A 26,937-nucleotide genomic window follows, 5' to 3' on the forward strand; every position below is an offset into this window, starting at 1 on the left:
AAAATGTTGAGTTTTGAGATTGTTCATTTTGATCGAAAATATTATAAACAAAATTACATACTTACCAGACTCTTCTGCTACAAAAGAGCTTTTAATAGCCGCATCTGTTTCTTCTGCTAGGACTATATTCGTATTGGCTTCCATATGCTGACTGGAAATGCTTTGTGATAAATTTTTGTTATTCTTTGTTTTACCTGTTCAGGAACAGGAAAGAATTAAGTGTTCAAAATAAAAGTAAGTATGAGGTAGTATTGCTTAGAAGTGGTCAAATTTTAAACTCTGGTTTTAATTGCAGGCTTTGGTTACTTTTAAAAATTATATTAAATGTGCATGATTGACAAGTACACATACAAACACTTTTCCACCAGATTGTGTTGTTTTTGTCTTTTATTTCTTAAGACAGGTCTTACTATGTTGTGGCCTATAGAAAGCTTACCTAAACGTGTAGGGCTCAAAATGACTCTACTGCCTCAACCTACTAGAGTGACAATACTACAGGCATTTGCCACTGTTATCTGCTAGAACTGGTGATTATTAAACTTAATCCCTTATACCAAGATCTTCTGCAAAGTCTACCAATTTTTGTATCTAACAGTTTCTTGTGTAAATGTTGATACTGCTGGTTTGTAGAACTATCCTTTGAGAACTACTAGGTTAGATTTTGGCTGAGAACAAGAGAAAGCAGTTTGTATTCCTCTCCATCATTCAAAAGATACTGGTATCATTGTAGAAGTCCCCAATAGTCTGTTGACTTGTCAGAATGCCAACAAAAGTAAAAATAAACATTGCTCTCAATTTTCATAACTTTCCTTAAATAAAAACAAAACAAAAATGACAAAACTCCCCTCTATATCCATATAATATTTGCTCAAATAGTCCCCCCCCCGCCCCAGCCCCAGATGTTCTGGGTAATGCTGCTTTACTCTGCTTAGGTTATTAAAGAAACTGGAGCTTTTTTTCTTGCCTTAAAAAAATCTGGTCTACTTACCATAGTCAAAGAGATCAAAGAGTGCCTGAAATGCTGGGTCCGATTCTGTCTGTTCCAATATATCTTGTATAACTTCTTCAGACATGTGGATCTCACTCTGAAGAGAAATGAAGGCATGAGTTTAATTGAACTAATATAGCCTAATAGCAGAAAAACTAACTAGCAGACATTTGATGGTTTTTACTTTTTATGCAGAGCTTTTCCTACAAGAAAATTTCCCAATTACAATACACTCACTTAAAAGAAAACAATGCCAGGTGCCCAATGGCTCATGCCTGTAATCCTAGCTACTTGGGAGGCTGTGATCTAAGTATAGCAGTTCAAAGCCAGCCAAGCAGGAAAGTCTGTGAGTCTAACCATCAGAAAATCCAGAAGTATCGCTGTGGCTCACAGTAGTAGAGAGCTAGCCTTGAGCGTTAATAGCTGAGAGAGGGCCCAGGCCTGGAGTTTAAGCCCCATCACCCACCAGAAACAACAACAAAAAACAGGGGAAATAGAGTGCAAATGTCACTCCCTTCAATGAAATTACTTTGGTGATTTTTAAAAACATATGCATATTCCTAAGCATTAAATCACATAAAATAATTTAAAAGCACACACATCAACAATGTCAGTTTAAATTGTATCACACACACCGGAAGTCCCAGGAGTTCATCAATTGAAGTTTCTGGCTCAGTTGGGTTGCTGTCAGTTTGCTTAGGCACTTGGGCAATATTGTTATCACTGTAAGATAGAAAACAAATCTTTAGCAGTTATGCAACTAAGAATAAGAAGTAGGGATTTTAAGCATAGATTACCTTACCTAATCAAAAATTTATTAATGTTTTCTGCTAGTTTTTCTTGAAGTGATTTGTTGCTTAGTATTTTTTCTCGTGCATTTTCAATAACCATTTGCTGGAAAACAAAGTCGATGTTAATAAAAGGATAGGAAAAACTATCATGTTTGAAAAAATAAAATCCATCAGAGCTAGCAAAAACTCAAGTTTTGGTGTCTTCCTCTTCATATTAAACCATGAAAATAGCATTTTACAATATAGGACTATTTCCGTATCATTCACCAACTCTTTCTTCATTGCTTAAAGGATGTAGTTCTATACTCTTGAGCTTACTGCCAAGATCTTTAATAATCTGGTCTCAGTGAGTGTCCTATTATATTGTATTACCAAGCAACAACAGAAAACTTAGTTTTCTTTTTTTTTTGGCCAGTCCTGGGCCTTGGACTCAGGGCCTGAGCACTGTCCCTGGCTTCTTCCCGCTCAAGGCTAGCACTCTGCCACTTGAGCCACAGCGCCGCTTCTGGCCGTTTTCTGCATATGTGGTGCTGGGGAATCGAACCTAGGGCCTCGTGTATCCGAGGCAGGCACTCTTGCCACTAGGCTATATCCCCAGCCCCGAAAACTTAGTTTTCTAAATGTGTCAATGTTTCTTATTTGGTAAACTGCCCATGTATCTTCTCATGTACTGCCTCCCACAGTCCATACCCCTGGTTTTCTATCCCAAGCCAGTTCTGCTGAATAGTCTTACAGAAAAACCTGAATTACTCTCCATACATATTTGTATGGGATATCAGTGAGTTTAAATCTGAGAATCTTTCAAGTTGCAAGGTTTAGATGGACACTTACTTTTTCTACTGCAAATGCATTTGGATCCTGGAAATTCCGTATTGTTGAATGAGGCCCAGATAAAGTAAAACTTTTCTTTTGTGAGTCACTGAAACACATTTAAAAACAGTATGTTTAACAGGTCTAGTGATAACCACAAATAACTAAAATTTAAGACCATGCAGAATAAATGTATTGGTCCACAGAAGAATAGAAAAAGCACTACTGAGTTGGGAGATATCAGTGTGAGGTCTAGCTTTACACTTGCCGGAAATGGAATCTCAGTATGAAGCTCTGAACCTCGTACCCATTTGATGGTGTAGGAAGATCAATTGCATTACTAAGCTTAATGAAGTGTGGAGTGAAATAAAGATTATGCACGTTTTTTTTCTTTTAAGTCAAAAGGAGAAAAGCCAAGTTTTTAAAAAATGCTAGATATTTATGTTGCTATTTTATGTGGTTAATTGAGAAAATTTGCAAAAATTGGAGTCCTGAAAGGTGGGGAAAAAGGGGGAACATCGAAATAGTAAGCCTTGAATTAGATATAACTCAGTAAAAAGCTTAACCAAAAACCATGGGTCAGCAGAGTGAAAAATGAGGAAGAAACTTATAAAACCTCTTATCTCTTTCTTGGGCTGGGAATATGGCCTAGTGGCAAGAGCGCTTGCCTCGTGTACATTAAGCTCTGGGTTCAATTCCTCAGCACCACATATACAGAAAAGGGCAGAAGTGGCACCATGGCTCAAGTGGTAGAGCCTTGAGCAAAAAAGAAGCCAGGGACAGTGCTCAGGCCCTGAGTTCAAGGCCCAGGACTGGCAAAAATAAACCAACAAACAAAAGCCTCTTATCTCTTGAAATTCTTCAAAGAAATACAAGACAGAAAGAACTTGCCTTGAAAACAGTACCTGAAACAATTCTATCAGCTGATTCAAATCCTGACTCACAATGAAAATTTCTTGATGTGATTCTTTTTCTTTGTTTATTTTAATTCATAACTAGCAATGTGTCCTCTATAAAAAAGTATTTACCTTTTTCGTCTACCAGGAGACATTAAAGTGGTCTGAGTTTTCCTTTCCTGAGCACCAGGAATGATATTTACTGCTTCTCCAGCTGTATCTAAAACAAAACAAAATAGTAAGCCAAAGAAACTTTTAGTTTACAAAACTTCTGGTGAGATAAGAAGCATTAAATCTTGGTAATTATTTTATGTTAAATTCAGTAACATTTGAGTGCATGTGGAATGCATGGCATGGTATTCTACAAGACGTTAAGATGAATGAACTAGTCACTATTCCTTAATGGCTTATAATATAAAGTGTGGTTATCTAAAAAAAAAAGTGATAGGAAGAAGTATAAACTAAGCTGAGTATAGGAAAGGATTTGAATTAAAGAGGAAAATTAATGAGCTGGTGAGCAACAGAGAAGACTGGGGAATCAGAGCTGCCTCCTGAATTTGAATCCCAATGCCACTAAGATCTAGTTTCCTGTTTCTTTTTCTTCCTTTTCTGCTTTTTAAATCACAAGTTTTTACGATACAACAAGCGAGATATACTACGTGAGCTCTGAGGTCATTTCTAGCTCTATGACTCAGCCAATAATAAAAAAAAAATTCACCACACACAGATGGAAATGAACTGGAAAAATATTCCTTAATTTGTGACAGACTAGCTTTAATAAAGGGTTGTGAAATTTATCAAGTATATTCTGTTTAAAACCAAATATATCACGATCTTCTCTATTAATACCCCTGTGACAGAGAATTAGAAATCAAAGCTGGACTTCAATTAGATTATAAATAGGAAAAGCTATAGATTTAAAAGACTTCTAAATTTTGTTTACTTTGTGACAAAGCTAATAATTAAAGTTTCTTTTAATTTTTTCTCATTTCCTCCCATAGTTCTTTATTAAGAGAATAAAAAAAATCACATCAATTCATTTTTGTAATTTGATTACTAACAACACTGATGAGAAAAAATGTAAACTTACTAGTTGCAGTATCTTGTGACTGTGAATTGTTGACTACTATGAAATTTGACTTCATTGGAGCTGTAATTTGGCCAGCAGATTTACCATCTTGTGTAGCTAATAAAGGAGCAGTGGTAAATTGTCCTGAAACATAAGGTAAAATCAGTACTTCTGAAGTGGCAGGAGTTGCTTGAGACGCAAGTCTTCTCTGTCGTTTGATTTCTGCAATTCCATTTCTAGTTCGAGCTGAAACACATGAATATTACAAAATTAACTCAAGGTCCCAAAATTAACTCAAGTTGTTAGGGCATTTTTTTTCTGTGTGTGTGTGTGCCACTCATGGGGCTTGAACTCAGGGCCTGGGTGCTATCTCAAGGCTAGTACTCTACCACTTGGGCTACCACAATTCTGGCTTTTTCTGCATAGTTTATTGGATAGAGTTCCATGGACTTTCCTGTTGGGTGGGCTGCCTTCAAACTGTGATCCTCAGATCTCAGCCCTCAGAGTAGCTAGGTTTATAGGTGTAAGACACTAGTGCCTGGTTATAGTTTGGAATTTTTAACAGATCAATACAATGCATGACCAAACAATATAAAACACAATTAGTATATTTACAGACTAAGAGGCAGCCCTAAAAAATTAACTAAATTTAGTTTTACAAGAAACTGAAATCATTTAAAATTTCAAAATCCAGTAGTACATGTGTCTTTACAATTCATACTGATAAAGACCACACAAATTAAGAAACTCAAGATTATAGAATAAAATATGTGATAGGGCTGGGAATATGGCCTAGTGGCAAGAGTACATGCCTCGTACACATGAAGCAGGGTTTGATTCCTTAGCACCACATATATAGAAAACAGCCAGAAGTGGTGCTGTGGCTCACAGGGCAGAGTGCTAGCCTTGAAGCAAAAAGAAGCCAGGGACAGTGCTCAGGCCCTGAGTTCAAGGCCCTGGACTGGCCAAAAAAAAAAAAAATTATGTGATAGTCAATGAGAAAATGTATTTAACATATACCTATGATTTATATACACAATTATTTAAAAATCACAATATGTGGGGCTGGGGATATAGCCTAGTGGCAAGAGTGCCTGCCTCGGATACACGAGGCCCTAGGTTCGATTCCCCAGCACCACATATACAGAAAACGGCCAGAAGCGGCGCTGTGGTTCAAGTGGCAGAGTGCTAGCCTTGAGCGGGAAGAAGCCAGGGACAGTGCTCAGGCCCTGAGTCCAAGGCCCAGGACTGGCCAAAAAAAAAAAAAAAAAAAAAAAAAAAATCACAATATGTAATGTAGCTTCAATATGTACCTAGCACAAGTGTTAAGTAAAATGCTGATCAGACTTTTACTTTGAATTAGAAGGAATTCTGAACGTTATTTAAGGGTGAATACCTACCTCTCTGATGAGCAGCAAACCCCGGAGAACTTTGCATGCTCCTAACAAGTAAAACAAAGAAGTTACTAATTAAAATTTTTTGTTGCTGAGATACGTTCTGGTTTGTTCAGTCAGACCTAAACTATATGATGAATAAAAAGGTAACAGAACTCTCTTAAGATACATATGTATTAAGACATATTTTTCTGAGAAAACTCAGACTTGTTAGGAAAAGAACAGTAACTTATAAATAATCATACAACCTATTTTTGTTGTTGTTGTTGTGGGGCTTGAATTCTGGGCCTGGGCACTGTCCCTGAGCTCTTCAGCTGAAGGCTAGAACTCTACCACTTGAGACACAGTGCCACTTTCAGTATTTGGGTGGTTAATTGGGAGATAAGAGTCTCACAGTCTTTCCTGCCCAGGCTGGCCTTGAACTGCAATCCTCAGATCTCAGCCTCCTGAGTAGCTAGGATTACAGGTGAGATTACACCTGGATTGCACCTAGGATTACACCTGGCTTCATACAACAAAATTTTAATAGTGTGACTTGAACTCTAAATACTTAAACAGGCTATGAACAAAGGATAACAGTCTCAATTGTGTAATTATAGAGATGCTTTCTAAAAAAGAAATCTTGATTTCACTTGCATCAATACTTCAGAATCCCAAAGTTCATGACCAAATTTATGGCTATGAAATTACTTCACCTAACCTTTGAAAATGGAGAAAAGCAAACAGACTGGGAATCTCATAGTACCAGTTATTTGTTCTACTGAGTGGAAGTTATCTACTTCCGCATTTGGTAAGCAGTCAGACAATGCTTACTAGAAATTGTGTCAAGTCTTATTAACAAGAGCCACACCACTTACTGAATTGAATGAAGCACACAAAACACCACCTGATAAAACTTGGATAATAATATTTTATTTTTTGCTAGGTGCTTGTGGCTCAGGCCTGTAATCCCAGCTACTAAGGAGGTTGATACATTAGGATCATGGTTTGTAGCAGGCCCAAGCAGGAAAGTCTGTGAGACTGGTATCTCCAAATAACCAGCAAAAACTAAATGTGAAGATGTAGCTCAAATGGTAGAGCACTGACCTTGAGCACAGAAGGTAAGGGAGAGTGCCCAGGCGCTGAGTTCAAGCCATAGTGGTGGCACAAAACAAAACAAAATTCCTTAAAAAAACAAGTCATAGCTTGTAAATAAATATCTCAGTAATATATGCTGTGTTTACAGGTACAAAATTGTGAACTCTTTTTAAGATTATTTGCAAGAGAAAGATGAGTCAGAAAAGGTAATGTAAGTAACAGACAAATAAGATGTAATACAGAAGCAGGATAGAAGCATTTGGAGCTATTTCTTTTCTCTCTCTCTTTTTTTTTTTTTGGTGGCCAGTCCTGGGCCTTGAACTCAGGGCCTGAGCACTGTCCTTGGCTTCTTTTTGCTCAAGGATAGCACTCTGCCACTTGAGCCACAGCGCCACTTCTGGCCATTTTCTATATATGTGGTGCTGGGGAATCGAACCCAGGGCTTCATGTATATGAACCAAGCACTCTTGCCACTAGGCCATATCCCCAGCCCCTGGAGCTATTTCTTAAAGTTAATTTACTTTGTTGTTTTTATAAAGGTGATGCACAGAGGGATTATAATTCATATGGAGCTATTTCGCAGTTTAAACAGGAGATGAAAATGAGGCACTTTTTGAAGTTAGATGGGACATTCACTTGTAGCTATATAGGAATGCTTCTAAAGAGATAATACTTTTCTAAACCTCTATTGTCAAATAAAAGATGTTATAAAAATTATTAGAGCTGGCCTCCTTCCAAGAGTGACTGACACTAACATTCCAAGACTGGAAACTAGGTAGACAGGATTATGAAATCAACAGCCTAAGACTTGCCTCTTAAATTGCTAAACAATCTATCTCAGTTTTCTCATTTGTAGAACATTTTATTATAAGTATGCAATGTTTCAAATTCTTCCAGACAGAGGCAAAGAAACAGTCTCTAAAACAGTATCAAAATTAGAGGTCATGAATATACTAGTAGATCTTAAGAATCAAACATGTCTTACAGACTAAAGGCATTATGTATATTTTTTATAAGCTTACCTGATCTGAGAAAGTGTGTGGTCTAACTTCTTCCACAAAGACGACATTATTGTTGGGACATCATTTGATGTTTCTGAGCCATAAGAGAAAACAAATCCAGTTGGAGAAAACTCATCAATTTGAAGAAACACACAACAAACCACAAAAAACAACTGTTATATTTTGCTTGCAAATGGGCTGCAAAGTAACAAGTGTGCTGTCTCCAAAAGAAATGGACATGTGTATAAACCTGCAGATTTTTTAGGCCAGTTACTTTGTATTAAAAAGAGAACAAACTGGGCTGGGGATATAGCCTAGTGGCAAGAGTGCCTGCCTCGGATACAGGAGGCCCTAGGTTCGATTCCCCAGCACCACATATACAGAAAACGGCCAGAAGCGGCGCTGTGGCTCAAGTGGCAGAGTGCTAGCCTTGAGCGGGAAGAAGCCAGGGACAGTGCTCAGGCCCTGAGTCCAAGGCCCAGGACTGGCCAAAAAAAGAAAAGAGAACAAACTACTTTTAAAAATCTTCATTCTATTTGGTATTATTCAGAAAGTGAATTAAAACAACTTATTTTTTAACATATTATTATTATTAAAGCTATGCAGCAAACTCCTTGTATGGAAAGCCCTTCAACTTCCTTATGCTAAAAAGTAAGTCTTAATGGTACTTTGGGTTACATTAATAACTAAATGAGTTACAACCTATGAAAAGCATGTAGCACTAAGGCTTATAGAGTATTTAATAAACGTCAGGCTGCTCTTGGTATTTTTTATGCTAGTCAACTTTTAATAATTACTTTGCTTGTGTTATAAGCCATAAACTATAGAAACAAACTACGGTAGAGAATAAGCAACCAGAATTTCCCCTCTAAAACTGTCTGAAACTCTAAATGACATATAACAAAGCCTGAGTTAATAGTTTCTTTAAAAAAATATTTTGGTTATATTTTTTCAGAGTTTTAGAATTTCTGTATTACTAAATACAAACATAAATGGTTTTCAAGTAAAATTTATCTCATGATAGCTGAGAAGGATTTCTCAAGGCTTTTGTGACACTAATACTTTTCAAAAATTATCTCTAGTAATAAGTAAATGCTGTATAAAACAGACAAATCTTGAACCTGAATTCTTACCTTTTGCTTTCATAGCTACATATTCATTCAAAATTGTTGTCAAGTTTTTTCCAAATAAGGACTGAAAAGAGAAAGATCCAGCATTATCCAAATGTCAAAATACTCATGAATTTTCTATCATGAAACATCCTGTCATTCTTAAATCAGCAAAATCTCTAGATTACAAAAGAGCTGATGAGGAAATGAGGTTTTCAAAAATAAAAAGTCCCTATTTAAAAAATAAAACAAAAAGGGTTAGGAGTGTGGCCCAAAAGGTAAGGGTAACCTGTCTGGCAAGCTTGAGACTGAGTTCAAATTCCAGTACCATTAGACAAACAAGCACATGCATACTGAAATAACATAGATTATATCTACTATATGCCAAATGTTTCTTTGTTGGTCTAGCAATAGTTACAAAAGAGCAAACAATGAGACACCAAAATATTTTTTATTATAGTTGTCTGAATTAGATACTGGATTAGGTAAGCTAAGGAAAAAAAATTCTGAGACAAACAACAGTAAAAGTAGTTAGAAATATGAATTATTCTGCCTAATTTCCAGAGTTGTAAGTCATTCAAGAGTGTTGGCAAAAATGTATAAAAAAAACTGGCTTTATGAGTCTTAATTGTCATGGATGAATTCATGTACCACTGAAATTGTTTGTTTTGACTTGGCTGATAAGATGATTGAACTGAATTGAGACAAGGGTCTTGCTATATTGCTCAGGCTTCTCCAATAACTCCTGGTCAAAATAACTTGCTATCTTAGCCTCTCAAGAAGCTGGAACTACATACAGGCTTGTACCATGGCATTTGGCTTTAATGATTTTTGTTTTGCTAGTAATATGGTTTGAACTCAGAGCCTTGTATTTGCTCAGGTTACTTTTCATGGTTGGGCAGGCTGGCTTTGAATCTCAGTCCTCAGAGCTCAGCTTCTAAGGCATGAGCCATCAGCAGGTGTGTACCAATACTGTGTGTGTCTGTGTGTGTGTGTGTGTGTGTGTGTACCAATACTGGAGCGTGAACTCAGTGTCTGGCTGCTCACTCCAGTCACTTTTTCACTCAAGGTTACTGCCCTACCACTTGAGTCACAGCTGGATTTTTGGTCGTTATTGTAGATAAAGTAATATCATGGATTTTCTTGCCCAAGCTGGCTTCAAACCTCAATCCTTAGATCTTAGCTTCCTGAGTAGGTGAAATTACAAGAATAAGCTTCTGGTACCTAGCAATACTGAGTTTTTAATCAAGAATTTATAGTCTCTGTTCTGGTCATGATAAAGTATTTCCTTTAAGGAAGAAGTAACTTACCAGTAAGCAGGCTGGGATAAAACTTTCATCAGTACAGTGTTCTGCATACTCTTTTAAATTTGAACTTTCCAAAATAAAAGTCTGGCAGGTAGAAGTGAGGTTTTCTTGTTGTAAATAACCTAAATGAAAAATACAAGACATGTTCAGTAAATCCTGGACCTTTAATAAAACTGCTACTGAAGATACTAGACCATGTCATAAACAGAATCTTAGGCAGAGCATGCTGGTATCTTGCAGTCATGCCTAGAAATAAGAGTTTGTGCTACAATACAAAGATAAGAGAATAGGTAACTCCTTCATTAGAAACAATTCCAGCTAAGCTTGTGAAATGAGGTGTATGACAAAGTGCAATTACTTCTTAATAATGTTTAGGGGAAAACCAATAAAGAAATGGTAAATAAGATCCTCTATCTTGTAATTTCTATAATGAGCAGGGAAGACAATGGTATAAATCCACTTACTGAATTATTTAAAACAGAAACTCCCCACATTTTCTTGATGTTGATTACTTGTATGCCTCACTATCTGCCTAATGATTTACTCCCCAAAACTGAAAGACCACCCCTCCACTATGTGTGAAAGGGAAGGAATTCTTGAGATTTTTATACCCTCTGGGCATCAAAGTATTACTTATTCTAATAAGAACTTTACCCCTGACAGATGGTTCAAGTGGTAGAGTGCTAGCCTTCAGCTGAAAAAGAGCTCAGGGATAGCACCCCGGCCCAGACCCACAAACCCACAAAAAAAAAAAAAGAGAACTTTACCCTTAAGAAGGTAAGAGGTCATATTGTTCAATAGTGCATAAACCATGCCCCAAAGCATGCACAGATCTCCAAACAATGGGGAACTTACCTGATGCTGGTATTTAAGGAATGTCCATTCACAGAATATAAGCCCTTAGAAGAGCATAGGCTTTATAGTTTTGATTCAGATCACTAAATAACAAGCACCAGTTAAAGTAACAGCAAATTAAAACAAAACCCCATGACAGAAACACTTATGAGCTGAACCTGAAGAAGTATGTAGTAGAAAATATATAGCTATAAATAGGTATGAAAAGAGATGAAATATCTTAAGAGTCTAGTGTTCAAGCTTAAAAAAAAAAATTCAAAGCAAGGTAAGCCCACAACAAGCACAAAGACATTAAGAGTAGCAGTAAGGGAAACAATAAGAGGAAACAAACAACAACAATGAAGCCAAAAGTTCAAACATAACTAAACAAATCTTCCTTCAGTTAGACTGGTCAAAAGAGAGATGACTCAAATTACTAAAATCAGGAATATAAGCGTTTACATGATTATCTACATTTTAGAAATACATATAGGATTGTAAAGGAATATTATAAGCAGATGTTACAATAAAAATGTAGACAAGGCAAAACTGATAACTTCAGAAGTATACAAACGATCAGAACTGACTCAAGAAAAAATAGAGAATTTAAATAGACTTATAACAAGTACTAAATTTCTAATGATATTTTGAGCAAAATTCTTTTGCTCACAAAACAAGCGTAGGCCTATACTGTTACGTTGGTTTGTGAAATATACAAAACAATGAGTTACCAAGAGCTAACACTGATCCTACATAAACCCTTTCAAAGATATCTATCTACATATGTGTATATATGTGTGTGTATACACAAACACATACAGATAATATATGCTTAATAAAGACCCAAACCCAAATTATCTTTTCAATATGTGCTACAAAACACTTTGACAAAATTTTTCCTTAAAAACACTTGCAAAAGGTTTTCTAGAAACAGTATCTAAAACACAAGTAACCAAAACAAGGTCAATACCAAAATTTGAAACTTTTATGCTTCCAATGACACTATTGAGAAAGTGAAGGCAGATGACAAAATGGAAGAAGACATTTGCAAATCATGTATCTGGTAAGGGTCGAGAAGCCAAACTATATAACTAGCTTTAATGGGCAGTAATAAAAGGTAGTCTTAAGAAATAAATATGAAAAGTTCTGAAGCACTTTTTGTCTCTTTCTTTGGTGGTTCTGGGGTTTGACCTCAGGGTCTCTAGCTTGCTAGACAAGGGTCTATGGTTGAGCCATGTCCCTCAGCTCTGGATATCAAGATATGAATATCATTTTAACACGGTATGCAAATTGCTAATAAGCACGTCAAGATACTCAACTTCATTTGTCATTAGGAAAATGTGTGATCAAGACCACAATGAATTACCAATTCACAAACACTAGGATAAAAAACACATAGTCGGGGCTGGGGATATAGCCTAGTGGCAAGAGTGCCTGCCTCGGATACAGGAGGCCCTAGGTTCGATTCCCCAGCACCACATATACAGAAAACGGCCAGAAGCGGCGCTGTGGCTCAAGTGGCAGAGTGCTAGCCTTGAGCGGGAAGAAGCCAGGGACAGTGCTCAGGCCCTGAGTCCAAGGCCCAGGACCGGCCAAAAAAAAAAAACAAAAAAAAAACAAAAAACCACATAGTCATGGCCGATCAATCTTGAAAATAAACCATGCAAGGGCAGGCAGGGGGCTAATAGCTCAAGAGGTAGAAGAGGTAGACCATAAGACCAGCAATCACAAGTCCCTGAGTTCAAACTCCAGAACCACAAAAGACAATAAAGACAGGTGAATGAAGTCAGACACAAAGACTGTCATATTATATTTCATTAACGTGCAATGCTCCAAAATAGCAAATCCATATGCAGTAGATTAGTGGTTCCCTGAAGATGGGGAAAGGAAGAAACAGCTCTTTCTGGAGTTAGCTTTTTTTGGATGTTATCTCTTCTTTCTTTTTCCCCAGTTTCAGTGGAGATTTTTGATTACTAGGACCCAGTTAAAAATATAGTTCCGGGGCTGGGGATATGGCCTAGTGGCAAGAGAGCTTGCCTCGTATACATGAGGCCTTGGGTTCAATTCCCCAGCACCACATATACAGAAAACGGCCAGAAGTGGCGCTGTGGCTCAAGTGGCAGAGTGCTAGCCTTGAGCAAAAGGAAGCCAGGGACAGTGCTCAGGCCCTGAGTTCAAGGCCCAGGACTGGCCAAACTATATATATATATATATAGTTCCAGGTGACAACAATACAGCCTTATAAATTTAAGAAACCTTAGAAATAATTTCCATAAAGAAATTTTTAGTCATCAACTAACAAAAATTTGTATACCAATGCTGATAAAAGTATTCTCCAAAGGCTGGTATGAGAAAGTATTTGTAAGTATTAAAGTGTAAGAAGTATTAGTATGTATGGTACAGAGAGGATTATTTAAAAAAAGGTCTTTAGAGATAGGGTTGGGAGGAGGGGGGAGAATGAGGAAAGGGGGGACACTGATCAAGACACATTGTACTCATAAATGGCTTAGTTGAATGGTAATTCAATTACAACTAAGGATAATTTAAAAATTGATTATCTTTAAGTACAACTACTTAAAGATAATTTTAAATGCTTCTTTATCTGTGTTGAGGAGTATTAAACTCAAGAATAATTGAAGTTAGGTTAAGATGAGCTGTCAAAGCACAGATAACAGAACATACAATGGCCTTAGCAGGAAAATGGATGGAATTGAAGGACATCATCTCAAGAGAAGACAAACACAAAACACAAGATATCAAATGTCTTACTCATAGGTGGAACCCCAGTACCAGGATTTGAACTTAGATATACAATATACTCGTGATGTTAAAACCTCATGTAGGAGAGGATGGAAATCAGGAATGTTTTTCCCCTGAAATGACTGCTTACAGGATATGACAGTGAAATAAAATACAAGCCAAGAAGTAATGTCCTAGACAAAAATGTAGTCAAAGTTAACTTTTTTTCTTCAGAAAAAGAAAGGTCCTTTGTGCTAGAATACCTTGGGAAAAGAATCATTATAATTCATAATTCAAGGCATACTATAAGACAGTGCAAGCTTATATAGCACACACTTGAGAAAATGCTCTATTAAAAGTTCAAGTTATAACCATATTGAAATTGAATGTGGTATGTTCTGCTCTTTAAAAACATGCTTAGGCCTGGGAATGTCGTTTAGTGTAGCTTGCTTAGCATGCACAAAGCCCTGGGTCCAATTCCTTAGTACCATATAAACAGAAAAAGCTAGAAATGGAGCTGTGGCTCAAGTGCTGGCCTTGAGCAAAAGAAGCTCATGGACAGTGCCTAGGCCCTAAGTTCAAGCCCCAGGACTGGCAAAAATAAATAGAAAGATGTTTAATTGGGCAATCTTGTATTCGTATTTTAGACTTAGGTATTATGCTTTACTTGTGTCCTAGAAGTTCTAAAATTATGCAGGAAACAGTAGGAAACTTTTGTCATTATACCTGGTTAACCAGTTATGTGCCTACAAAATGTTTCCAATTATCAAGAAATCAATTCTCAATCAGGTGATGGAAAGATAAAACCCTAACTCCATCAAGGTTATATGAAGTTTAAAAAATTGGGATCCCAATTTGCCCTCTCAATAGGAAGTGCTGGTAAGAAGGAAAAATAGAGAAGCCTGAAAAAAAAGTCTTGCTTATGAGAAGATCAGCAGATACTCTCCTAATTAGCAGGAATACTGGTTGAAAATATAATTCTTAGGAAGGCTTAACTTACAATGCCTTGGATAACTAGCTCCACAAACAGAAGGTCTCCCTCTATAAATAAGCTGTGATCTATAAGGAGACAGAAGATATTAGCACAAATAATTGCAATGCAAAAGTGGTAAGAAAGAGGAATGATTTACTTCATGGGAACACAGGGGTTAAGAGACTGGCACCAGGTTTTTTTTTGGGGGGGGCGCAGGGGAAGGGAGGAGAAGTCCTGAAGACTGGGAATCTCAGACAGAGAAAACATGCAGTTGATCTGGGGGAATATGCCCAATGGGGATGCAATACAAAGGACGAGAATAGGACAATAGGATATGGAGCAGAAGAGAAATAAGCAGAAAATGGATAAGGACTACAAAAAACTGAGAATGTCAGTAAAACAATGTCAGGTGTCATTCAGTTAGATGAAGGGGAATGTCAGGATCACAGTTGTGCTTTGTAAATATTTACTCAATACCTATGTCTGAATGACATAAGGGTTAGTAGAACCAATGATTCTTGATCCACTGGAAGATGTGCCAGTCCTGGTCCTGTCTACCCTCAAATGCATTCTTCATTCTTCCCGTGTTCTCTACTGTAAGGTGGAAAGCCTGCACTGCAAATAGGCAAGGTCTCCTAGGCTCACATGTCAATTTGTTTCATGGGAAGCTCTGGTGGCAGATTGGAGGGCAAAAAGAGGAAGCCCATTCTATTGCCCCCTTTTTAGAATTCTCTCTGTGACCAAAGCTCACAAGTCTTGGTGCCAAATTCCAAGCCTCAGTTGCCTCTGGGTTGCTTCATCTCTCCTAGTCCTTTAGATGAGTGTGGTAGCTTCCTGCTGGGCTAATCTCTGAGCTGCTTCAGGTAAGCCATTAGGCTTCTTAGTTTTCCTATCATCACTGTAACCAATTCCCTTATTATGTCTTACTATGCTAAATCTCCACACTGGTTTCTGTAACTACTTAGCAAAACTGAAGGAAGTTCTTGACCCTTTACTCTTAAAAAGGCCCCTATAGTTTTGGAAGTTATAGTTCTGGAAGCTCCCAGAACTCTTTGAGCACAACTCTTTCAACTTTTAGAACAGGTGGTATGACTTGAACATTTTAAGAAGATACCTGGCAACAGTAAATAAGATGAACAGCAAGAAGAACGAGTAGACAGTAGTCCCAACAATCCAAGACAGAATGTGAGAAGGCACACTTCTAGGACTGATGGCAGGAAGAATGGAAACGCAAATAACAGATTTTAAGGATTAAAAAAAGTGACGTTTGAGTTTTTGTTCATTAAACAGAAAAATAGGCACTCACTCAGAAGAGCTTATTTGTGGACAAAGAACAACTTGGAGTGAGTTATCCGAATTAGAAAATCAAATGGCTTTCTTAAGCATTTCTTTATTAAGGGTGGTTTTTGCTCTGGGAGACACTCTGGCAATAGGCAGTGACATTTTTCCTCCTCACATCTTGGGCAGGAGTGAAGGTGTATTACAGGAGTGGCTAGAGGTCAAGGATGCTGTTAAGTACTAAAGTACAAGACAATTCCCGATAACCACTATCCATTCCAAAATGTCAGTAATGTCAAGGTGGAGAAACTATTCTTAAGCCTACAATTACTGAAACTCATGTGGATCACCAAATTGCTAAAAGTAAAAGAAAAAACTTTTTGATGGTACTAAGCTTTGAACCCAGGACATGTTCATGCTTATTAAGCAAGTGTTCTACCACTTGGAGCTTTGTCTAGCTCTGAAAATCAAACTTTTTAAGCAAACAATATATATGGAGGAAGAGGAGAGAGAAGGTATGTCAATGTATACTGTGAAAGTTTACTTTTCACCCATTTACATATAAACCTTATAAATGTAACAACTACAAGATCAGTTATATTTTAAAAATCATGGGTATAAATGTAGGTTAGCTACAAATGTTCGATTTTGTTAAAAATAGATAAAAGCTTAAATAAACATTAACACAATAGTAATTTGTAATTTTCAGCCATTAGTTTCTCCAAAAATGGCCGGTGAAGCCATTTCCCCCTAGTGTTTCCAGTAAAATGTGCCCATGAAGAACACCACACACATTTTCTTTTTCCTGGACAGGGTTATTTAAAAATATGTGCAAAACAAATGTGCGTTTTACCAACAATAAAATAATGGTAGCAATGACTATGGATACCCGAAAGACCCTCTCACTATGGATTTTTGTCACTTACTTTTAGGAATGTCGCATACGATGTTTGTAAATTCCTGGCTAGGGTTTTGAGCTATGGTGGCTCCTACTCCCAGCAGTACAATAATCCCTTTTACACAGGAGCCAAACAACTACAAAACCCGACTCTCACACAGACAATACCTCCCCCTCCCCAGATAGCTAAGTGGCCCACCAACTACCCAAGTACAAACGGGGGTGGGGGGAGAAACTAGGATTAAAGAATGTGTCAACTAGAAGGCATTTCCTCTCTGGGATTTTTTTGTTGTTGTTTTTTGCTTATTAAAAGGATCGGAACTGCTGTAGCCAAATATCCAACCTGCATTTCAAACCTCTACCCCGGGCGACGTTTTGCGGGGAAGCCTGGGGATAGATCACCTCCCCTGGCCCCACATTTCGTCGTCCTAACGTCGGATTAGGTAAAGGGCGTCGGGGAGGGTTTTCTCCAAAGCTGAGGGAGATCAATCCCGCTTTCCCCCGTTTGGAACCCGTCTCGACCAGGGAGAGGCTGAAGAACGCGCAGCCCGCCCCTCACGTAGAAGAGCCTCGTCTCGGGGGGTCCCGATCAAGGGTGCGGGCCTGGCGCTGCCCGGCGAGTCCAGGCCACCCGCCACCCCGAGGGGGTCCGGGCCGACCCCCGGCGGCAGCATCCTCACACCCACCAGCCCCAAGGGGCCTTTCACACGATCCACAGCCTCGGCAGGACCAAGAATCTCCGCCACTCGGAAATCAGGGCGGCCAAACCCCGAGGCTTCCCCACCCAGGGAGAATCCTCTGGCCCCCAAGGTCCTTCCGTCCCGCTCAGCCGAGGGTCTCGAACCCCTTTCTCTTCCCTCTCGCTTTCCCTCCCGGTCCGCGCTTACCCAAAACCAGCCGGGCCACATCCGAGGGGAGCAACATCGTCCACGCCGCGGCAGGAGCCCCAGGGAGCGAAGAGACTCGGGTGAAAGCAAACGCAACGGCGGCGGCGGGGCCGCATCTCCCGGTTGCAGTGGCGGCACCGAACCCGCGGCAATTTGTCCCGCCTCTTTCGTTCCACGCCAACCAACCGCTTCCGCGGGAGAAAGAAAGGCGCCGAAATGAAACCCGCCCCCGTTCGCCTCGGGAGCTGTCGTCATTTCCGCCCGCAGGCTTGGCCGGCTGGCACTGAGGAAGGCGGCTGAGGGGGCGGAGTGGGGCCCTCGCAGCCTGGAGGCGAGTTACAGACGCGAGGGCGCTCGCCATTGGTGAACATAGCGCAGGCGCAGTTCCTCTGACCAGGAGGAATTTTTTTTTCGGGGGGGCGGGGGAAGAAGGGGAGGGCCATTGTTTTGAACACAGCTCGTGACGTCTACACGCGTGCGCAAAGAGTACTCCCAACAGCCCGAGCTCTTTCTGCGCATGGGCAAAGAGGAGCCCGAGCTCTTTCTGCGCACGCACAGAATGTGAGACCCACGCCGTGCGGTCACGCCGCGTTTGAACCGGAAGCGGGAACAAGGTGCCAAGTAACCAGCGTTACCCGGTGCCAAGGCTTCGGGGAGCCAAAATAAGCGTGGAGAGCAGGGCTTTGGGGCCGCGAATTCCGTCGCTTCCCGGGAAACCTCTTGGTCCGTCGAGGGTGCCGCGGCAGGGGTGGCAGCCGCGCCGTGGTGTCTGAGGGAAAGTTGGCGTAGGATTCAGACCTTCCTCGCCCGTCTGTGTCCCGGTGCATATTCCTGCAACTCCAGAGCGGCCTCGACGGCTCGCCGCCCTCAACCGGTCTTTTCCTGCCGTCGGTCCTCTTCTCTCCCCGAACCCCGAGTGGACTTTAAAGGCCCCGAGTTGAGCTTTCCAGCGCGTCCCATTTTCCTGTCACCTCTGGGCCCAGATTTATGTAAGTGGCTTGACTAACCCTTCCCCCCCCCCCCCCACGGAGGATAAACATCAACACTATTTTTTTGTAGACTCAAGCCTCGGGTCATGTGCTCTGTAGTCACAACACAGGAGGTCCAATTCGGACTGGCAGCGGTGTGAGCTCGCTCGATGTCTTCCCTGTGAGGGTAAGTGAAGGTCCTTAGGAAACTCTCGTGCCAGTAGAGTTCTATGGAAATTTACCCTGGGAGAATCAAATTTACCTAGAGATCTATCTGTCTTGTTTTGGAGAATAAAATAGCGTTTGTAGACGGGGGCGGGGGGTGGGGCGGATGAATGTAAAGGCGCAAGGTATGGAAGGTCCTTAAAGCTGGAGAGCCAGATCTGAAATCAAGTGAAATCGATTGGTTTTCTGCATGGTGAAGTCCTAGGAGTGGGTGACTGCAGCAAGGTCTTTGAAGTCTGAAAAAGACATCCAGAGAGACTAAGGAAACATTCATAAAGGAAGGAAATGTGATAATTTACACATTTGTAGGTTCCATCTCTGTTAAGTATATTTTAGGTAGGTACTAGTTTTGCCATTGAGCAAACAAACTTGAAGAGACTTGATAGCCTGCTTTATATTACTTGTAAGTGGTGGGATGAAGATTTGAACCAATACAGTCTTGCTATGAATACCATATGGTATATAAGTATAATCTTAAGTAACTGCATAAGGTGTTGCCATTTGACAAAGTGTTTTATGAATACAATGCATCTTAATCAATGTCACCCCTTTCAGTATTCTCACCCATCCCAACCTACACCTTCCCTCGTTTTAGGTTCATAGTTTACTGCATTCTCTCCTCTTTCCCCAGACCATATTCTTTTAACAGCTAGACAAGATTGACATGTGAAGGGCAGTTATTTCTAAGAAGATGAGATACAGTCATCCTTGTAAAATCATTCAGAGATCACTTTTTCACATTCTCAAAATAGCCTCTCATTTGTCCCTGGAGAGTCTTTCACTTAGTAAATGTGTGTTTCAGTTGTTGAGAGTAAACCTAGATAAGTTTAATATCTAAACAATTCATCTCTATCTGTGACTCATGCAAGTGGACTATTTTCTGGTTCTCTGGCCTTTCAGGTCCTTCAGCTTACCTCACGCTTGCATTTTAGGACCTTATGGCTATGCTAGACTTCTTCCATTTTTAAAACCCTTGGCTACACTTGTTTCCTGAAATCTCAATGCTGTAGTTCATATGATTTATAACAGCTCATTCTGATAATGACATTATTACAAACTCATTTTAGATACTACATCCCCTGATATCTTATCTAGAGTGATTGTCTCTACTGTTTCTTTATATTAGTTATATTATTGTTTATTTGTTTCCTTTGAGGCATATATCACAATTTGCATTGGTTATAGCAAAGTACTTGGTTATTTTCATGATTCTCCTCAGATAAGTCTCCATAAAAGTAGAGTTTGTTTCAGTTTAGTTCATTTTTTGTGTAGCTATCTCTAACATAGTACCTCAAAAACAGTAGGTGGTTAACAAATACTGTTTGCAAACATGCAAATAGTATGAGCAACAGTGAATGAGCATCTTTTCTTTAGGATATGTAATACTGAACTGTTTAGTTTTCTTCGAAAAATAAAATCTTACCCTCCTACTGCAAACAAGACATTGAAGCATTGTTCTGACATATTTAAAGTCTAATATGGAAAATAGAGAAAAATCATTATACCTTTGATTACAATGTGGCCCTAGTTGTACAGTTAGAGCTAATTATGTGCCTTAGTGTATAAAAATTATATGTAAGGCTAGGAGTGTTGCTCAGTGGTAAAGTATATGCCTTGACACAGCCTTATCAGCATCAAAAAAGTAACTTCAGTATACAAATATGTGCTTATTTACTTTTAGTTTCTTATTGCAATTTTAAAGGTGATGTACAATAGGGCTATAGTTACTTAAGTCAGGTAATTAGTACATTTGTCTTTGGACAGTGTCAACCCTTCCCTCACACTCCCAGTTTTCCCCCCCATCCCCACCCACAAGTTGTATAGTTCATCTTCAACATAGTTTCTACTGAGTACCACTGCTGCATTTGTTCACCCTATGCCCTGTATTTATGTATATTTTACAGATAAGGATGTTTGTCTGAAATCCTGAACCATGAGTCTAGCACTTAACGATCTGCTTATTTGCTGCCGGCAACTGGAACATGATAGAGCTACAGAACGAAGGGTAATAACTTATTTATACTTAATTTTTCCTTGAAACAAATGTGTCATGGGTAACACACTACTAATGTTTGTCTTTCATTTTCAGAAAGAAGTTGAGAAATTTAAGCGTCTAATTCGGGATCCTGAAACAGTTCAACATTTAGATAAGCATTCAGATTCCAAACAAGGAAAATATCTGAATTGGGATGCTGTTTTTAGGTATTCTGTTCTAATTTTCTTTACTGTCTTTTTCAGTTAGTATTTGAATCTTTATCTTTGCTTATCTCATTATCATCATGTCTTGTATATAAAGTTGATATCCAAAATGTTTGTTTGTTTTTTCCACCTGTCCTGGGGCTTGGACTCAGGGCCTAGGCACTGTCCCTGCCTTTTTGCTCAAGGCTATAGCACTCTACCACTTGGGCCACAGCGCCACTTCTAGCTTTCTCTTTTTATTGGTGCTGAGGAATCAAACCCAGGGTTTCTTGCACGCTAGGCAAGCACTGTTCCACTAAGTCACATTCCCAGCCCCCAAAACAGTTTTTAAAGGATGATCATATCATTTGTTCAAGAAAATGTCTTAGACATGCCTCATTGAAGAGTGAGAAGGAAGCTAGGAATGGGGAAACTTGCATGTAATACCAGCAGCACTCAGTAGACCACAAGCAGTTATCACAACTTCAAGGCCAGATTGAGCTATGTGGGTTTAGGCCAGCCTGGGCTATATGAGATCCAGTCTAAAAAAATAAAAATCCAAAGAAGATTGAAAGTAATATATATACTTAAAATGAAGTATAAAATATTTAGTTTTCTTTGACTGCTTAGGACACAAATTGTTTTTATGTGGTACTAGACTGTTAAAGATTTGAATATATACAATGTGAAAAATGCCTGCCCCATTTTCATCTGGGTATTTTAGGTGCCACAAATACAATTATTACCTAAAAATAAATGTTATTTTGTATAAGATGGTTAGATAGGCCAAGTTTGTAGCTGACACCCCTGGCTAGCTATGAAGATCTTTAAGGTAGGCTTCATTCATTTAAAGCATAGAAACATACCCTGGGAGAAATGTAGGGAAGGTGGAAATCCACTAACAATATTGTAATGATAAAATAACTTAATGATCAAATGGTAATGCAAATAGTATATCAATTACAAAAGTAAACAAATACATTAGGAAGTTTTTTTGGGGGGTATTATAGGAGTTAGGCCTTGAAATCAGTTTCATTTACCTAGCATATTGAACAAAGCAATGTTTTTAAAATATGCTCTTTGTGATAGAAAAGAGGACTTTCTGAAACTATTAAAAAATAGCATTAATGAGTTCTTGAAATTCTATTTTGTTTTCTTAAGGTTTTTACAGAAATATATTCAGAAAGAAACAGAATGTCTAAGAACAGCCAAACCAAATGTCTCCGCCTCAACACAAACCTCCAGACAGAAGAAGATGCAGGAAATTAGTAGCTTGGTCAGATACTTCATTAAATGTGCAAATAAAAGTAAGAACATTATGTATTATAAATAAATGGTTTAGTAGGGGATCACAGTATAAGTTTACTCAGAATATGGTAATCTAAAAATTGATTATAATTTTTAGTACATACCATGATTTTTTTTTTTTTTTTGCCAGCCCTGGGGCTTGGACTCAGTCTGAGCACTGTCCCTGGCTTCTTTTTCTCAAGGCTAGCACTCTACAGTGCCACAGTGAGCCACAGTGCCACTTCCAGCTTTTTCTGTTTATGTGGTACTGAAGAGTGGAACCCAGGGCTTTGTGCATGCTAGGCAAGCACTCTAACACTGAGCCGCATTACTAGCCCCCACATACCATGATTTCTGTTGGTATAGGTTTAAATATTTGGGGAAATTTCTTTTTCTTTCTTTTTTTTTTTTTTGTCAGTCCTGGGCTTGAACTCAGGGCCTGAACATTATCCCCGAGCTTCTACTGCTCAAGACTTAGCATTCTACCACTGGAGCCACAGGGTCACTTCCGGATTTTCTGTTTATGTAGTACTGTGGAATTGAACCCAGAGATTTATGCATGCTAAGCAAGCACTCTACCATTAAGCCACATTCCCATCCTTGGGGAAATTTCTATTAACAAACAATAACAAAAAAGAATCTCAGAAGTGAAAGGATTAAAGTTACTGTTTCAATCGTCATTCTTCGGGCTTCTTTATGTACATGGAAGTATGTTTATTTTGTTTTGTTTCATTTGATGGTACTGGTATTTGAACTGAGGATCTTATGCTTGCTATTCAAGTACTCTCACAATAGAGCCACACCACTGATCCCTTTTGCTTTAGCTTGTTTTTAAGTAATGTCTGGTGCTTTTGCGTTAGACCAGGTCTTGGGGCCACTGTTCTCTTACCTTCACCTTCTGCTTAGCTAAGATTGAAGATATGCACCATCACGCCTGGCCTGTTTATTAAGACAAGTCTCATTAACTTTTTTGCCTTCCTTGAACTGTGATCCTTCATCAATTATTAGCTGAGAAGACATGTAGTCTTAATTACTGAACATACCTTTTGAACATTTTTTTCAAAGTATCTCCTATGAGATAGTCTTAATATTTTTCATGACTTCTCAAAGCTAAGTAGATTTGCTTTCTTCATGTGACCTAATTTTATTGTACTCTTCTAAATATTCTTGAGTTTAATTATAGCTCTCAAAGTTTGGCAGTCAATCCGTGTGTGTGTGTGTGTGTGTGTCTGTGTGTGTGTGTCTGTGTGTGTGTGTCCTGGGGCTTGAAATCTGGACTTGGGGCACTTTACCTGAAGTATTATGTTTCAGGCTAGCATTCTACCAGTGGAACCACAGTTCTACTTCTGGCTTTTTTGGCAATTATAACTAGAGACTCTCACAGACTTTGTTGCCTGGGCTGGTTTTGAACCTTGATAGTTAGAGCTCAGCCACCTTAGTAGCTAGGATTCACCAGCTTTAGGCTTAGTTTATATTCTACAGATTAGAGCAGTACTAAGTTGTTAAATTTTTTTCTTTCCTTTTTTAAAAAAAAAATTTAGGGATAATGGCCTCAAGTTTGTTTGACAATTGCAAGCATGATTCTAACCCAGTGAAATTTAGTTAAGAGTAATTTTCTGTAGCTCGAAATGTGGCCTAAGTGGTAAGGCCATGAGACCAGTACACACACACACACACACACTCTCTCTCTCTCTCTCTCTCTCTCTCTCTCTCTCTCTCTCTCTCAGTAAAATAAACACACACAATTTCCCACATGGAATTGTTTATGACATAGCCAGTCCAAATGCCCTTTATTTTTTTAAGAATCATTTGTTTCTTTGTTTTGCTTTTACATAGGAGCACCCAGGCTAAAATGTCAAGAGCTCTTGATTTTTATCATGGAAACAGTGAAAGATTCATATAATGGTGTTATATATGGAGCGGATTATAGCAACATATTACTCAAAGACATTCTTTCAGTGAGAAAATACTGGTGTGAAATATCTCAGCAACAATGGTTAGGTAAGTTTTGAAGGTTGGATGTGTACTTTTTTTTCATTATTAAATGTCATGTCACCAATAAAAGCAGTCAGTATCTGTCTGTGTCCCTTAAATAATCTCACAATGTAACATACCTTTAGGACAATTATATCACTACAAAATCTGGTTCTTATTGCCTTCTATCTGAATTATTAAATCACTGGTAATACATTAGGTGCTTACCTTTAGAATTGAATTACAGATTTGAAACATTTCTTCCCTGTCCTCATGGAGTCAAGGATCCAATGGTAGAGGGAAAAAAGACACAAGTAAAACTTAAAATGCCGTATGGACTCTGTTGTGTTCACAGAGCCTGTGCCTCACCTGAACCATGAGTATAAGAAATAAGAGAAAACTGAAAGAGAAGTGTTGTAAAAGTGAAAGCAAGAGTTTTTCAGCTTTGAAGGGAGGTGGAAAGCATCCTAAACATTGTAGAAAGGACATAAGACAGATACCTATCTGTTGGATTAAGCAGTTCCTGAGTTATTGGTAAGACAATGAAAACTAAATGTATAGCATGAATCAGGCTTAACCAGACATGAACAAGTACACATGAAAAAAGTGATTCTCACTATACAGCAATGAAAACCTCGTTCTTCCTTGGTGCTTAAGAGAGTGTTAACTCAGCCTGCTGCTAAAATATTGTCCCCAAACAAACAAGATTGGTGTGAGATGACTGTTGTCCAGAGATGTAAAGAATTAGCAAGTACAGGGCTGTGAATGTGGCTTGGTGGTAGAATGCTTGCCTAACATACATGAAGCCCTGGGTTCAGTTCCTCACTACCACAGAAACAAATAGCTGGAAGTGGCACTGTAACTCAAGTGATAAAGAGTTCTAGCCTTGAGCAAAAGAAGCTCAGGGACAATGTCCAGGCCCTGAATTCAAGCCCCAGGACTGGCCATAAAAAAAGAATTAGCAGGTGCTGACAACACTTTGAAGAGCTTTTGCTGCAAGCACAAAGAGAAAGGACGGTTCTGGTACACATGGAGTGACTGGGAGCATTTGTGCCATGGCTAATCTTGATTGTCAGCTTGATAGGATTGAGAGATGCCTAGGAGATTAACAAGGCACACTTCTGGGTTACGCTGTGTGGGTGTTCCTGATTGTGTTCCTAAATTTGTTTCCTTTCCTCCCACAGTACTGTTTCCTTTATAGTACTTCTATGAAAATAAATTATATATTTTAAAATAATTCATGAGTTGAACTTGGATGAAAATGTAGCTTAGGAAATTTGTGGATTATAGTAAGGGGTGTTGTGAAAGGGTGATTTATACCATTAAATATCTACATTAGAAGAGACAAGTCAATAAGATCCCTTCCCCCCAAAGTAGTTCAAGAACAAGCCACACCCGTAAAAAATTTAAAACTTCAAACAAGCAGAAAATCAGAGACCAGTAAAGTTGAAGAATTATCAAAGAATTTACATTTGATGCTATTTGAAGTTTTCTCAATTCAAGAAGCTCTCTATTCATAGATTGTTTTACTATTTGGCTTTTGAGCTTTCTTGGTTATGGAGGCATCTGAAGGCATATGTTGCAGCCTTTTTGCACCTGTTCTGTATTACTTACAGATAGGTGTCTGCGCGTGCGCACATGCATGCATATAATGATAGAAACTGGGTGTTTTTTTTTTCATTCTGATATTTTTGTTGAATGTTTTACACCAGCCTTTTTGGCCTTTTTGCCACTTGATAGGGGAGTATGCAGGATCTGTCAGATCTGTATAAATTCCCACTACCAACATAAAAGCCCGAAAGTCTGCTTTAATTGTTTGACTTCTATTCACCATGTTCCCCTGGCAAATAAAAGACACATTGTACTTCACATGTGTGTAAATAAATTTTTGCTATTGCCTGTTTTGTACAATGAAACATTCTGGGAAGCATTAATGAATTCTGTGAACTAACAAAGTATGATGCGAATCATTTTAAAAATTGCTTTCATTACATTGCATAGTGAGGTGTATGGTCTTATTCTTTTGTGCAATATCATTTCTAACTCCATATCTATAGTCCTGTGACATGTAGTTACATGCACATAGCATACGCATAGATGCTGTTCAAATCATCTTATTCAGTGTTCCCACTCTATATTTTTTTCTAACTAAAATGATATGATGTTGAAATATAGTCCTTATTTTATCTTCATAGGTTGGAGTAAATTTCTGTTAACATGATATGCATTACTATAATGGCATGTAGTTAAGATT

General features: G+C 38.7%; 2 protein-coding genes across 4 annotated transcripts in view; one reads left to right on the forward strand and one right to left on the reverse strand.

Moving 5' to 3' along the window:
* The window catches only part of LOC125349551 (protein NPAT), a 30,339-nt gene extending 12,106 nt beyond the window's left edge, over window positions 1-18,233 (reverse strand). The window contains exons 1-12 of the mRNA XM_048343784.1: window positions 18,052-18,233; window positions 10,446-10,564; window positions 9,160-9,220; window positions 8,048-8,120; window positions 5,955-5,995; window positions 4,576-4,800; window positions 3,618-3,705; window positions 2,611-2,698; window positions 1,791-1,882; window positions 1,624-1,711; window positions 989-1,085; window positions 66-194 (exon numbers count right to left, since the gene is read on the reverse strand). Of these exons, the coding sequence (XP_048199741.1) occupies window positions 66-194; window positions 989-1,085; window positions 1,624-1,711; window positions 1,791-1,882; window positions 2,611-2,698; window positions 3,618-3,705; window positions 4,576-4,800; window positions 5,955-5,995; window positions 8,048-8,120; window positions 9,160-9,220; window positions 10,446-10,564; window positions 18,052-18,088 (1,138 nt within the window). The 5' untranslated portion in view covers window positions 18,089-18,233. The remainder of the gene's footprint in view (window positions 1-65; window positions 195-988; window positions 1,086-1,623; window positions 1,712-1,790; window positions 1,883-2,610; window positions 2,699-3,617; window positions 3,706-4,575; window positions 4,801-5,954; window positions 5,996-8,047; window positions 8,121-9,159; window positions 9,221-10,445; window positions 10,565-18,051) is intronic.
* A 318-nt stretch (window positions 18,234-18,551) lies between these two features.
* Window positions 18,552-26,937, forward strand: part of Atm (ATM serine/threonine kinase) — an 85,347-nt gene continuing 76,961 nt past the window's right edge. Inside the window, exons 1-5 of one of the 3 annotated variants that reach the window (XM_048343782.1) lie at window positions 18,552-19,040; window positions 21,149-21,249; window positions 21,334-21,446; window positions 22,584-22,729; window positions 24,546-24,710. In XM_048343782.1, coding sequence (XP_048199739.1) covers window positions 21,178-21,249; window positions 21,334-21,446; window positions 22,584-22,729; window positions 24,546-24,710 — 496 coding nt within the window. In that variant the 5' untranslated portion in view covers window positions 18,552-19,040; window positions 21,149-21,177. The remainder of the gene's footprint in view (window positions 19,041-21,148; window positions 21,250-21,333; window positions 21,447-22,583; window positions 22,730-24,545; window positions 24,711-26,937) is intronic. The other 2 variants (XM_048343783.1, XM_048343781.1) reach the window with 2 other exon arrangements.

This window comes from Perognathus longimembris, chromosome 3 (assembly GCF_023159225.1).
Source record: "Perognathus longimembris pacificus isolate PPM17 chromosome 3, ASM2315922v1, whole genome shotgun sequence".
Classification (NCBI taxonomy): Eukaryota; Metazoa; Chordata; class Mammalia; order Rodentia; family Heteromyidae; genus Perognathus; species Perognathus longimembris.